This window comes from Lepidochelys kempii, chromosome 20 (genome assembly GCF_965140265.1).
Source record: "Lepidochelys kempii isolate rLepKem1 chromosome 20, rLepKem1.hap2, whole genome shotgun sequence".
NCBI lineage: Eukaryota > Metazoa > Chordata > Testudines > Cheloniidae > Lepidochelys > Lepidochelys kempii.
In genome coordinates this window covers 12984381-12998508 of record NC_133275.1, presented here as the reverse complement: position 1 = coordinate 12998508, position 14128 = coordinate 12984381, and the positions used below count along the sequence as shown (strand labels likewise).

At 54.1% G+C, this 14128-nt stretch overlaps 1 protein-coding gene across 5 annotated transcripts in view; it reads right to left on the bottom strand.

The window, feature by feature from the left end:
* NCKAP1L (NCK associated protein 1 like) overlaps positions 1–14128 on the bottom strand; it is a 69740-nt gene that overhangs the window by 14535 nt on the left and 41077 nt on the right. For all 5 annotated transcript variants that reach the window (XM_073318936.1, XM_073318937.1, XM_073318934.1 and 2 more), the window contains one exon: positions 520–613. In XM_073318936.1, coding sequence (XP_073175037.1) covers positions 520–613 — 94 coding nt within the window. The remainder of the gene's footprint in view (positions 1–519; positions 614–14128) is intronic.

Below are 14128 nucleotides of genomic sequence, written 5' to 3'. Positions count from 1 at the left end.
ACTGAGGTACAGAGCAAGGCAGTGACTTGCTCAAGGTCACCTTAGCTCTTGTATCTTCAAAGCACTTGGTGAACTAAGACCTGGTCCTCACTGGAAAAGTGTCCTGTTTTGGGCATGTCAGGTGTGGGGGGTGATATTGTACTGATATAGTCACCCTGGCACCAGCCCTAGGGGGGATGGCATCCCATTCAGGAATAGCTGGACTGGCATAAAGCCCCTTTAAACTGGAATAACTGCATTCATGCTGGGTGGGGATGTACTGCTTGGACTAGACTGGGATAGTTAAAATGCTACCACTTTCTAGTGTAGACAGGGCCTAACCCATCCAGAGCCCCTCCTTTGTGGGAGCTGAGTATTGTTACAGACACAAACATCTCTAGCATACGTGTCTGGAAACTGGGACAGAAGCATGTGTCACAATTCACAATCACATGTTGAATGAGCGAGTGCAGCCAGAACCCAGGGCGGTGTCAGCGCTGGGAGACTGGGCTAGAGGGCAGCTCCCAGCCTGGCTCTTACCTGTCTTCAGGTTGGAAAGTGCAGTCACCAGGGCTGGATCAATGTCGCATGGGATCCCGGCAGCCGTGGCCAGCTCGAAGATGCTCAAGGTGACCTGGGGGAAAGACCAGGAGAAGGGAAGGTGTCAGCAAGGCTGGAGAGCTCCCAGGCTCCCTTGCTTCTGTTCCATGTAATGAAACAGCTGCATGTTTATGGGGAAAACAGGGCAGCTACTGTGAGTGCCTGGTCAGCAGGCCATAGGCTGCGTGAGCTGGGGAGAAACAAGCCACTTGTGCCACATATTGGCACAGCCTCCAGCAGGGACCACAGACAGACCTGTCATTCCCCTGGGAGCATCTCCCTTCCATGCAGAGGAGCTGGGTGCACAGAGCCCACTGGGATGTGGACACTGGAATGTGTGAAGCACCAGAGGCTGAAGAAAATGGAGCCTGGCAGGGATCAGAAACCCTGTGGGACAGCAGTCGGGACTGTCTCCCTCGAAACACGCAGAGCACAGTGGAAAGAAGCAACACGCTGGGACCAGCTGCTGAGAGCTCTTCTCTCTGGGGTGTCCAGTAGCACAGCGGGCAATTACTGGACCCAAACTGTGGCAGAAGTGCTTGATATTAGCTCCTACTACAAGCCCCTGGTGTAGACATGATTTACGCCAGTGCAGCTGGCTGGAGGCCAAGCCATAAAGGGCTAGCCCCCCAATTATGGACCTAGGGTTTCAAACAGGAGCGTAGCTCCCCCATCCCACTGCCTGTATCACTACACTGCTATTTTTAGTGCCCGAGCTCATAGAAAGCTAGCGCATGTAGATGTACGGAGCTGGGAATTACGCTTCGCAGCGGCCGTGCACAGACCCCGAGGTGTGGGTGAAAGCTAAGGCACTTGAGACAAGAGCCTGCCCCAGGTCTGACTTTGCCATGCCCTGTGTCCAGCCACGAGCCTGTGCCCAGCCTGACCGCCCCATGCCCTGTGCCCAGCTGGGAACCTGTGCCTGGTCTGACCGCCCCATGCCCTTTGCCCAGCCGGGAGCCCGTGCCCAGTCTGACCGCGCCGTGCCCTGTGCCCAGCTGGGAGCCCGTGCCCCAATCAAACCCAACCAACCCAGGAGAATGCTCTGGGCAGAGACAATTGGAAGAGCCCGTAACTGTACGAGAGCAGACAAAATGGCGCGAGGTGTTATCCACTGCAGAGAGGAAACTCTGCCAGCGGGCGTGCAAGGTAGAGCCCAGTTCTCTGGACTCGATGAGCGCCACAAGGGGGAGAGAGACCGTATTAGGACATCGCTCGTTAACACACACTGGCTGTGGATTGCATTCCATGTTTTCTTTTAGCTGTAATCTTGTGTCCAAATCCTTAAACGTGCTTTTAGCTGAATCTGTCTCAAGCTCTGTTAAATAAACTTCTATTTGCTTTTACTAGACCCCTGTCTAAGTGCCTTGTGCTACAGAGAGTATTGAACTGAGGTGAGACCCGTGCCCTGGGCCCTGTTTCCACAGAGGTAGTAGATCAGTGTATGCTACGGGTGTCTGGAGGACAAGGGACAGGGCACTCATTTCTGCTTGTGGTAGCAGACAGGCTGAGAGCAAGTTAGTGATGCCCCTTGGACACGTCAGGTAACCCCCAAGTGTCACAATTAGCTGGCCCTCAAGCCCCAGAGAGAACCCTTTACTCCTCAGAAGGGTAAGGGCTGCGGCTGGGAGATAAGAGCCTTAGCACAGAGCATCTTAAGCCCAAGTTGTGTGTGCTGCTGGATGGCGCTGTCCCCCACCCCCGGCACTCTGACCCAACAGGGCCCTGAACGCCCTCTACGGGCAGCTCTAAGCTCTTGGGATTGTGGCTGGGGAGCAGAGTGATCGAATCCACAGCCCCAAGCGGGGATCCAGGCTGGGCACTGGCTGCTCCAACAGCCACCAAGCTCTGTAACTCTAGAGAGGGGATTTGGGGCTGGAAAGACGGTGACATTAGGAGCTCAGGATTAGCCCCCGACCCTGCTCCCTGGCTGGAGTGCCGGACCAGGGCAAGCCCCAGACCCCACTCCCGGGTGGGAGCTCGAGGGCCGTAGTTTACCCACCTCTGTCACGGGGCAATGCCTTCAAGACCCTGTTAGTGGTTGTTTTATGCAGGGAGGCTTATAGCCCTTGCACACCTACATGGCCTGTTCTCACTATCAGTACAAATATGTGCTCCTTGCTGGAACCCTGCTGAGTTCTTGGGCTCATTGACATCCTGTGGCAGGGAGTTCCACAGGCTAAATGTGCAATACATATAAGACTATTGTCTGGCTCAGTTTAAACGTGTGTCAGTTTTGTCCAGTGCCACCTCATTCTGGTGTTGATGAGAAGGGTGAATAGAAGCATCTGGTCTCCCTTCCCCAGCGCATGCATGATTTTCTACTCCAGAACCATGCCTCTTGTATTCCTCTTTCCAAGCAGTCCCCCTCTCTTCTAATGTCTTCTACAGCATCCTTTGCACTGAGGGGGTCTCCTGCCCAGGCCATTGGCACGCAGGACTCTGCCCTGGCTGCAGCTGTGCTCTGGGCAGCTCCTGGCTGATCAGCACTCCAAGCTCTCTGTGGGTAGGCAGGGCTGACCAAGGCAGCGGGGCACAACCCAGGGATCTGCTCAGCACTGGCTCTCTCTCAGCACTAGGCACTACTGCTTGCCCTGTGGCTGCCACACTCCCCCCAGCACGGTCTTGGAGCACTGCCTTGGCACTTTGCCAGATCCTGCCACTAGCAGTGTTCCCATTCCTTCCCTCCCGTCTGGAGGGTCAGATGTGGGTTGGCTGCTGGGCAGCTCCAGCTGATGGCTTTGTAATGGACCAGCTCTGCTGGGGCTGTTTGACTGCTTGACTCTCTGCGGGGCGCTGCGATGACTGGATCTGCAAAGTTACCCGAAGCTCAATTAGTTCATAAGATGTTACAGTAACCACGGCAAATAGGTCCAGGTGTTTATAACGATGAATGTTGCAATAGGTGCAGAACACAAACAAACCACCGCTCGGTGTAAATCAAGGACGGTGGGGAGATCAGACTTGGTGAACAAGCAAATGTGGGAACAAAGTTAGCCATGCCAAGCATGGCCTTACAGAAATGGATTTCACTAGTGGACAAAATAATGAGGCTAAAACATGTCACCCACTTGTACTCCTTTTTGGGGCTCTTAAAAGACAACTTTGAAAAAAAAAGAATAATCTTCCCCCAGCGCCTCCCCTGCCTGCAGCTCTGCAACTCAGCTAAGACTCTTCCTGGGGGGAAGGCCGGCTGGCCTTGCTCCTGTTTGGGGAACTTTGTCTCTACCTGTGAGTGCTGAAAGTCATCCCTTTATCCTGGCATCCAGCCCTCAGCCCACCAGTGGGGATAGCTAATTACTAGTACCCCAAAGGCACGTAAGATCCTATATTGTATTCCCTTCCCGGGTTATTTTCTGCTTTTCATCCAAACTTGCCTTGCCTAAGCAAGGATCCAACCCAATGACAGCCCTGACCAGACTGTAACTAACCAGGCTCCAAGCAGTAGGTGTCATGGTTGACTTGCCAGCCAAGCTACCTACTCGTAACTAACCAGCAGTCCAGTGTTCCAAAAACATCAGCAAAAGCTGTATTTCATTCATCTTTTCTATCCCGTCTCTCCTCCACCTTGGCTCTGTCTGTTAGAACAGGCCACAAGAATTCCCCTCACATCAGGCCTGAGAGTAAAATTAACCTTTTCCTTTTCATTGAGGAAAGATTGTTCTGAAAATAAGAGACTGGTATTTTGACTCCAGAAGGAGAGAGACTGTGGAAACGCTGGCTTTGATTTCTTGTTCTTTCGTGTGTTTAATCAATAAGCTTCCAATGTGAACGCATGCTCCTGGGTATGCCCAACGCCCGCTGAAGCTATCTCGTGCTGTTTAACACTGGACAGTGATGGGGTTTAAAACCCCTTTCGCTCTTCAGGCCTTTGAGATCAATATCCGTACAACGGTCAGGGATTAGTGAGGGACAAGGAGCCCTGTCATAAATATAAAGGGAAGAGTAACCACCTTTCTGTATACAGTGCTATAAAATCCCTCCTGGCCAGACGCAAAATCCTTTCACCTGTAAAGGGTTAAGAAGCTAAGGTAACCTCGCTGGCACCTGACCCAAAATGACCAATGAGGGGACAAGATACTTTCAAATCTGAAGGTGGGGAAAAAGGTTTTTGTCTGTCTGTGTGATGCCTTTGCCGGGGACAGATCAAGGATGCAAGCCCCTCAACTCCTGTAAAGTTAGTAAGTAATCTGGCTAGAAAATGCTTTAAGTTTTCTTTATTTTGGCTTGTAAATTAGCTGTGCTGGAGGAAATGTGTATTCCTGGTTTTGTGTCTTTTTGTAACTTAAGGTTTTTCCTAGAGGAATTCTCTATGTTTTGAATCTGACTGCCTGTAAGATTATCTTCCATTCTGATTTTACAGAGTTGTTCTCTTATCTTTTTTTTTTTTTTGTTCCTCTAATAAAGTTCTGATTTTTAAGAATCTGATTGGGTTTTTTGGGTCTTAAAAATCCAAGGGGTTTGTGCTCATCTTGTTTATTCTCAAGCCTCCCCAGGAAAGGGGGTGTAAGGGCTTGGGGGGATATTTTGAGGAAATAGGAACTCCAAGTGGTCCTTTCCCTGTTCTTTGTCTAAAACACTTGGTGGTGGCAGCGTTTTACCTAATCCAAGGGCAAAGACTTTGTGCCTTAGGGAAGTTTTAACCTAAGCTGGTAGAAATAAGCTTAGGGGGTCTTTCATGTGGGTCCCCACATCTGTACCCTAGAGTTCAGAGTGGGGAAGGAACCTTGAAAAGCCCTAAGAGCAAGGTGCACCCTCACAACATCCCCTAGAGACAGGCGGCGAGGGTCAAAGCCCTAGGCCCTGTTATAGGCTGACAGGCTCTTTAAGAGCAGACAGGGCCCAGCCACTACCTAGACTGATTAGCTGCCTCCTAGCAGAGACCTGGTCCATATAAAGGGTTCGGCTCAGGGAGAGACTCAAAGGAGCAGGCAGGTTGTGCTGTACAGAGAGACTTGCCTTAGTCCTAGCTGGAGGGCCTGGGGAGTGCGGGGTTGCAGAGAGCAGCCCGTGGGAGCTGGTCAGGGCTCCGGGAAGAGTAGCTCTGGGAGCCTGTGCCCTGTACAGGTGTGTCTGTGCTGTGTCTGGGAGTGAGCGACTTCTCGCTGCTTCCTGGTATATCCAGCATGACCTTGCCTTTCCTGCTGCTCCAGTCCCTTACTGAGAACAACAAACCACAACCTTTTCTTTACCTGTGAATCTCCGAGTATCTACGTTAACTGTATATAAGTGCCCGGAGCGTGACCCTTCGCTAACCAGGAAACTGAGTATAGATCCAGCCAACTATGTCACTGTGACGCTCCCCAGCAGTACCCAGGCCCTTCGCTACCACTTGCTCTTAGCGTGAGAGCCTTGTCTGTGCCTGCTGTGGATCAGCTCCGTGACTCCACCAGCCTCTGACAGCACAAGCCTGGCCTCCCAGCCCTGCCTCGCTCTGTCTGTACAGGTCAGCGATAGGCACACACCAGCCCTGAGTGCTCTGAGCGTCCCTCTGGAGGGCTCAGCCCTGATCCAGAACAATCACAGAACCCTCCAAGTCTCTGCTCCCCAAGGAACAGTGCACACCAGCTCAGTGGTTTGAACTCAGGATCACCACTCCGCTTAACACACCGCACTTAGCTACAGCCACAGTGAAAACGAGAATGAGTTTATTATCAGAAACGCCAATGATAGTAGGTACGAGGACTGGAAACACAGGGTTACACATGAAACAAAATCATAACTCGCTTTCTAGAGCCTCAACTTAACCCACAAGACAGGCTGTCTCTTGCAGCCTAGTTTACCCCCAGGCCTTTTCAACCAGCATGGCTGGGATCCCCCTTCATCAGATCGACCCTGCTGGCAGCTTCTTGTCACCAGAGTGTTTCTTTGCGTGCCCAGAAATACCAGAGCAGAACTCTGATCTTCTCCTGAAAACAGGCCCCCATCCCCCACTGTCTACCTCTTTTTGTTCCTTTGCTTCTGAAATCTCTGCGAGCTCTTCATTAGCATTTGACTCACTTCACCAAGAGACTTCTGGTGTGACACATGCAATGCACCAAGGCGATAGGGTCTCCCACCTCCCGTCTGGAGGAGTTTGTCTCCAAGCATGACTGAGCGGCTTTTAACGATAATGCTTAGAGAACATCATTTTCAGCATATATCCAGAACTCCTCACATATTTTCTGCACGTATGTCTCACAATGATTGATGTGTGTGACACAGGCTGTAAGCAGACGCCTTACAGGGCTTTGTTTTGGTGAACTCAGGGCAACCCTGTCCCTCTATGACCCCCACTGCCAGCTGGCATCAAGTGGTCCTTGAGTCACAGGGGTGGGGGGCAGGTTGGTATCTTCTCCAGGAAGGGGAGTGTTGTGGACACACTGAGAGAATGGTTATTTATCACTTATGTTACAACAATACCTAGATGGTCAGTCAAGACCAGGGCGCCAGGTGCTGCACAGACAGAACAAATGCGAGTCACGGCCCCGAGGACTTTGTGGGTTAAGGAGGGACCTAGCCGTGGCAACAGCACAGACCAGCTCTGCACTCCATCTGGGGCCAGGCAGCGACATGAGGGCAGCTCTCCAGCAGTCTAACGAGCACCAGCTTTCAGTTCCCTATCTGCATCATCCCAGAGTGGGGCGCTGGGGAGGGATTTGAAGCAGGATGAGCTGCTGGCTTTATGGATCCACTCATGGAGCTTCTCCAGCGTGAGGAGGGAGGATGGAGGGGACTGTGGGGAATCAGGCTAAGGAGGGTGGGGTCTCTCTGACCTTGTGACATGATAGTAGGTGGTGAGACGTCGGGGGCTAAGCTGTGCAAGGTGGAGGGGGGAAGGGTTTGCCCAGGAGAGGAGAGACATCTGTGTTGGAAGAGGGGTGGCCAAGGGAGGGGTGCTGGGGCCGGGGTGATGACCCAAGCAGATGACCTTAGCAGCAGCATTCCAAATGGACAGGGGAGCGCAGGGGAACTGCAGGCATCCAGGCCAGAAGGGTCATGTGGTAGCTGCGGCATTAGGCGAGAGTTCGGGCCAGGTGGGCAGAGAAGGAAGGTCACAGCTTGGCAATGCTGCAGCAAGACGTGAGATGAGACAGGAAACACTGGTCATACATGGGGAGAGGGTGAATGGCATAATCCGAACCTCGCCTCTGGCAGCTCTGTCTGACAGCATGAGCCTTCTCACCTTGTGTGAGGCGACAGCTGGCAGGGAGATGCCTGAAGCTACTTCTGTCTATGCAACACGCGAGTTACCTGCAGCACCAGAACATCCCAACGTCAGCTCTACCTAGGCAATTATCCAGCTCATCATCCTCATACCGAGCACCTGCTTCACAACCTCTCCTCACCTCCCCTCTCCCCCATGACGAGGGAACTCCTAGCCCTGTTCTATACAGAGGCACAGGCTGAATTAAGTGCCTTGCATAAAGTCATCTACCGACTATGTGGCTAAACTGGGAATTGGACCCAGCTCTCCCAAATCTTAGTCCAAACCCTTAACCACACAGCCACCCTCCTCCATCCCCTAGGAAATGGTCATTTCACTGCAACACAATCCCCAGACAAATCCCTTGACAGGTTAAAAACAGAAACTAACAAAGAGGAAAGCGCAGTTAAGCATCCAGGAAAGAGAGCGTGCCTGGAATCTGAACAGCTAATTGCTGGCTGTGAGCTCCTACCGAAGAGACCCAGAGAACGTGGTCGGGTTCTATGGGCTGTGAGATCCTATGGAAGAGCCCTGGAGAACGTGGTTGGTTTCTATGAGCTGTGAGTGCCTATGGAACGGCTCCAGAGAACCTGATCGGGTTCTATGAGCTGTGAGATCCTATGGAAGAGCCCCGGAAAACGTGTTCGGGTTCTATGAGCTGTGAGCGCCCATGGAGGAGTCCTGGAGAGGGTAATATGGTCTATGAGCTCCTAACGAAAAGCCCCAGAGAACATGGTCAGGTCTATTGGGATTTCATTGTGTGCTCACTGAAAGGACTCTTCAGAGCCTGTAGGATTTCCTAGATAACGAGGGTCTGTCTTGAGGATTTCAGCTCCATTTTAGAGTAGGGACCCTGTTCTCTCAAATCCTACATGGTGGATCATTGTCTATTACACCTTAAAGGAAAAGCAGCACGTGGGGAGCGAGCACCCATGCCGACATTAACAATGAATAGGACTAGTGACCATCTACATCTCAAGGTCACAAAGGTCACGTGGATGGGAACTAAATGGGCAGAACTAATGTTAGGGCTCTGTGTTCATTACCCCAGATCCCAGCTCTGTGCCCCATTGTAGGACCAATCTTTTGGAACACTCTGCATCTGGACAAACACTTCTTAGCAGCGTTAATTAGACCAGGGTAATGGGACATTACACACCAAATAAGAGACATCCCTCAAAAAACAGGACAGGTGGCCTCCCTAATTAGAACTAATGTTGGGCATTAAAGGTGACCCCAGCGCAGGCAGAGTGCAGCCCTCTGGCCACATGTGGCTGGGAGGGAGAGGATTCTAGTCCTTAAAGGATCCCACTGATACCCCATGTACTCTGTCCTCGCTGTGGGAAGGAACCAGGGTCCAGCCCATCCCAGAGGCCTCACCAAGAACTCAGGGATCTAGGGCCACGGAGGGCTGGTGAGTCTCGCCCGCTGAGGACTCTGGAAATCAATAGCTGGAGGATGGCTGCCCTCTATTTGCAATGAGCGTGATAAACGGTGGAGAGGAGCAACTGACATGCCCCCCAGGGGGAGGGGATGCTGATCCAGCCCTGATTTAGGAGGGGTGACCCCCCCTGCCCCGCCCCGCCAAGGTACTTAGCCCAGCCAGGCTAACCCCACAAGGGTGCGGCCCCTGATCCACTATGACAGCTCAGTCAGAGGGGCAGCTGTCCTCAGACTGAGATGCACAGGGGGACTCGGGTCTGCTCTGCAAGGCGTGACACCACTCAGCTCTGGCTCCCATCACTAGGCCATTCAGGACCCATCACAGCTACCACAGTTGCCGGCTGACGGAACCTCTCCAAGCTCCCGTGACGTATGGGAGTGTGCCAGAGCGGGAGCCGTCAGTTGTCTCCAGTCCACCAGGTCCTCGAGCCTCTGAATCCCAGCTGTCTGGGGAAGCAGCGCGAATGGCAGGGCAATAAGTGGAAGTGGGAACCCACCTGCCTCGCGAGGAGTCTGGGCCGGGATCCAAAAAGAGGGGGCAGAGAGGAAATGCCCCCCAGAAGTGACAGCCAAGGCAGAGCCGGTGCTGGCTGCCCCACTCTTCCTTGCAGGCCCCCCTCCGGTAAACGGCTCGGCTCTAAGGCATCCAGCAACCTGCTGTGTCACCCTCATGGCAGTTGCTGACAGGCTGTCACTGGGTAGGACACGCCAGAGACACTGGAGAGGGCTGTGAATGGCACCGAGAGAGTGAAGGCTCACCCCAATCAGTGCAGCCCACAAACCAGTGGCTGTCCCAGACAGAGGGGCCCGGCTACACTAGGGAAATGGCATTTTGCTGACACTGGCCGGGAGAGCTGCATTCCGTCCCTCCGTGCAGCAATGCAACTGGGCACTAGGCTGCCCCAGATTTGTCCATGGACCAGTGTGACCCGAAGAGCCCCTTCCCAGTAATAAGGGGAGAGCCTAGCATGATCTGGCCCTAGGTCCAGCCCCACCTCCCTCTCTGTCAGAGGTAGCCACACAGGCTGCTCCTGGGAGCTGGCTGTTTCTCCATCTGCACATGGATCCGAGAGACCTGCCAGGAGTCTGGTACCAGAGTGTGGCAGGTAAATCCAGGGCAGTGTGGGGAGCAGGGCTGGCAGTGGGATGGGATGGAGCGGTGCAGCCATGGTAGGATCCAGAGCTGGTGGGACACGAGTGACTCCCAGTGACCCCACAGCTGTTACTGCCAGGGGGACTGGGCCCTGAGGTCTCAGTCCAGCTTCTAGTGTCCATGGTGGTGGCCTGTGCCCACTACCTTGCCTCCTGGCTGGGATCTCAGGCTCCCGGCTGGCTATGAGCAAGCCCTAATCCTCAGGGGGACTGGATGGGCTGCACTCACTGTGCAGCTCCCTGGGTAGAAGCAGGGGGAGGGCTCCAGGCTGCCCAGGACAGGGCCCTGAACTCACATCGCTCAGATGGGCTTCTTTAGATAGGTAAGGGGAGAGATGCAGGCAGCCCAGAGAGAGACAGACTGACCTGACACTGAGAGAGACAGATGGACAGCCATGACACACACACACACACAGATGGACGGACAGCTCCCTTCATGTCTCAGGAGCCAAGCTCATTGTATGGAGCAAGATAATGAGCTTGCACCCATTGCTCCTCCCTTTCAGCTGCACCTACAGGAATCTGGGGCCTAGCGCTTGTGCCAGGAGGAGGGAGGCAGGACTCCTGGGTTCCATTCCTGGCTCTGCCACGGACCGACTGGTGACCTTGGGCAAGTCACTTCCCCTCCCTCTGCACTGCAACTTCCCCCACTGTGACATGGGGATAACAGGGGAGTCCCTCCCTGTGGGCTCATTCGTGTCCCCAAGCACCTGGGTCCCGAAGCCCAGGCTTCTCTGTACTCTGCCACTGAGAGCAGGTCATCCTCAGCTGGCAGCTCCGCAGGTCCCAGCGCGTACACCAGAGAGCTGATCCCCCCTGTGTGCTCCAACACAGCCCCTGCCTGACAGCTGAGCCAGCTGCAAATTCCAGTATGACACAGACCCCTCAGCAGCTGGGCTTCCTTTGCCCCTGTGTCAAGCCCCAAGTCATGCCTGGGAGGGGTGGGTTTTCCTGACCTCAGCATCTGGCTCTCAGCCTCAGCCCCAGCCGTGTTATCGCCCCACAATCTGATAAGGCCCATTGGGCAGCGCTGGGTGTTTGATTACTGTCCTTCCACGCCTGCTGAAGGTGAGTAACCCCATTACCATTCTCCTCACCCCTCCATTCTGCCAGGAACCAACCTCCGGTCCTGCTTCCCTGTAATTGCTTTGTGGCTCTGGAGGCATTCGCTCCCTCACTACCGGTGCAAAACGAGTTGCACTCACTCCTTATCCATGCTGCACTGCTGATAATAAAGCCATTAACTCGGCAATGAAAAATCACCCTGCTTACATCCCTCTCACCCTTCCCCACTCACTGGCTTCACTGGGTGGGCAAATACAAGATCGCTTTCTCCACCACTCTAAAGCAGCCACCTCTGGGGTTGAACACAGAAGCAACACAACAGGAGAGGACCCATGGGTGCACAAGGGAATATTGGTGATGTTGCTGAAATCAACACCCATCCCAGGGCCAAAACCCAGACTAAATATCGACCTAGTTACACATCCATGGCTCCGAAATGGAGAATCAGAACATCCCTGGCCCAGCATCTCCCTGGAGATCATGGAACAGAATAACCCAGTTCCCTCCCGTTTCCAGCTTGACATTGTTTGAAGATCTGGCCCCACAGCGCCACTGCACAGTTCCGACCTGCCCGAATACCCCAGGTGAGCCCAAAGGGGCCAGCATGGCAACTTGCCGGACCCATCCCACCGTCTCTGAACACGCTCCCGCCTGTAACACGGTGCCCATCCCAGCTGTACAGAGAGGGGCTCCCCCCCAGCAAATGCAGCCCCAGATGTCCCTGTCTTTAAACCTGCCATAGAACAAGGCAGCACCTAGCCAGAGGTCTAATGTGCTGTTTGCTACTGCCCCCTGGGGCTCATGCAGGGTATGACCACCCTGACCCAATTACCCAGGTACTGATATTCTCCCAGCTCTGCTTGGGGCTCTTCTCTGCAGATAACACCACACTGCCCAGAGACCCAGCCCTCCCTGGGTGTTTCTCAGGCTTGTCCCCCGGCTAGTCCCCATCAATGGCCCTGGGAAGCAGAAGCAGTAAAACGGGACAGCACCTAGATGCACCCATCCCTCCTGCCTGTGTTGGCCAAACTCCTGGGGATCTGCGCCGGTGGCGTCCATCCTCTTGCACGTGGATCAGGACACATGGCTGTGTCTCCCAGCCCTGCACACCTGTGTCTTGCTTCCAGCAATGCTCCCTGTATGCTCCTCACCACTGCTTGGACCCCAGCCGAGCGGGCGTTTGCATGTAGTGTGCATTTCCCTCTCCAGGCCCCTCAGTCTGGGCTGGGCCCTCTGGCTGCTAGAGGCACCATCTGGGCCTCCCTGCTCTTTCTAGCCAGGTGGCTGCTAACACCACACTAGTTCTACTGCAGCTGCCAGTTCCTTCCTCGCAGATTCTCCATGCATTGAGGGTGCAGCCCATCCCCCTAGGGAACAGCAGAGGGCCTGGCTCTGGCTGAGGGGAGGAGGGATGGATACAGCAGCCCCGGGCATGCTGGGGACAGAGCTGCCAATCCCACCTGCACCTTCCCCACTGCTCCTGCATGCTCATCCCCCATGACAGTGCCACAACCCCAGCTCTCGAAGCATTGGGCCAGCCCAGTCCTGCCTGACAAGGACACTGGGGTCAATGGGGGCATGGAGGACAGGACCCAACCAGCAGCTCCAGGCAGCTCTTCCCTATGCTCTCTATGGTTCTTGGCTCCCCTCCATCTCTCACTGATCATCACTGGCTCCAGCTGCATGAGTCTAGCCCCATGGTCCATCTGCCAGGTGCAAATGGCATCCAGGCCTGGAATGACTCATTCCCAGCCCTGCTGAGCACCTCCACATCTGACAGGCCTCAGCATGACAGATTAGCTCAGCCTGCAGATGGCAGATGTGTGCTGCCATCACAAGATCCGGTGGCTGAAGCCCCTGTGTGATCTGCCTGAATCCAGCCAGGGTGACAGTCACCCCCGCAGGGGGTGTGGCACGGGCCAGTGTGCCACATGGCCAGATCCAATGTCCTCCTCTCGGTGCTGTGAAACCCATCTTGCTAAATGGAGCTGGAGTGGGGTTCCCAGCCCTCTGTCCATGGTTCTGAAATATGGGCAAGTACTGGAGTGTACTTCTCTGGCAGCGTGGGCATGTTCATACGCAGCCAGCCCAATGCCTGGCCACCACACACCACACACCACTACTTGACTGTCTATGGACTACTGTACAGTAAATACCCCACTGCACCTCTGCATTCACACCCTGCATCATTAACACACCAACCCTGCCCAGCTCTGCATTCACACCCTGCGTCGTTCACACCCTGCCGAGTTCTGCATTCACACCCTGCATCAACACACACACCCTGCCCAGCTCGGATTTCACACTGTGTCATTAACACACACATCCTGCCCAGCTCTGCATTTACACCCTGCATCATTAACAAACACCCTGCTCTGCTCTGCATTCACACCCTGCATCATTAATACACACCTGCTCTGCATTCCCACCCTGCATCATTAACACAAACCCTGCCTGCATTCACACGCTGCATCAACACACACCTGCTCTGCTCTGCATTCACACCCTGTGTCATTAACACAAACCCTGCCTGCATTCACACCCTGCATCAACACACACCTGCTCTGCTCTGCATTCACACCCTGCATCATTACACACCTGCTCTGCTCTGCATTCACACCCTGCATCAACACACACCTGCTCTGCTCTGCATTAACACTCTGCATCATTAACGAACACTCTGCTCTGCATTCACACTTTGTG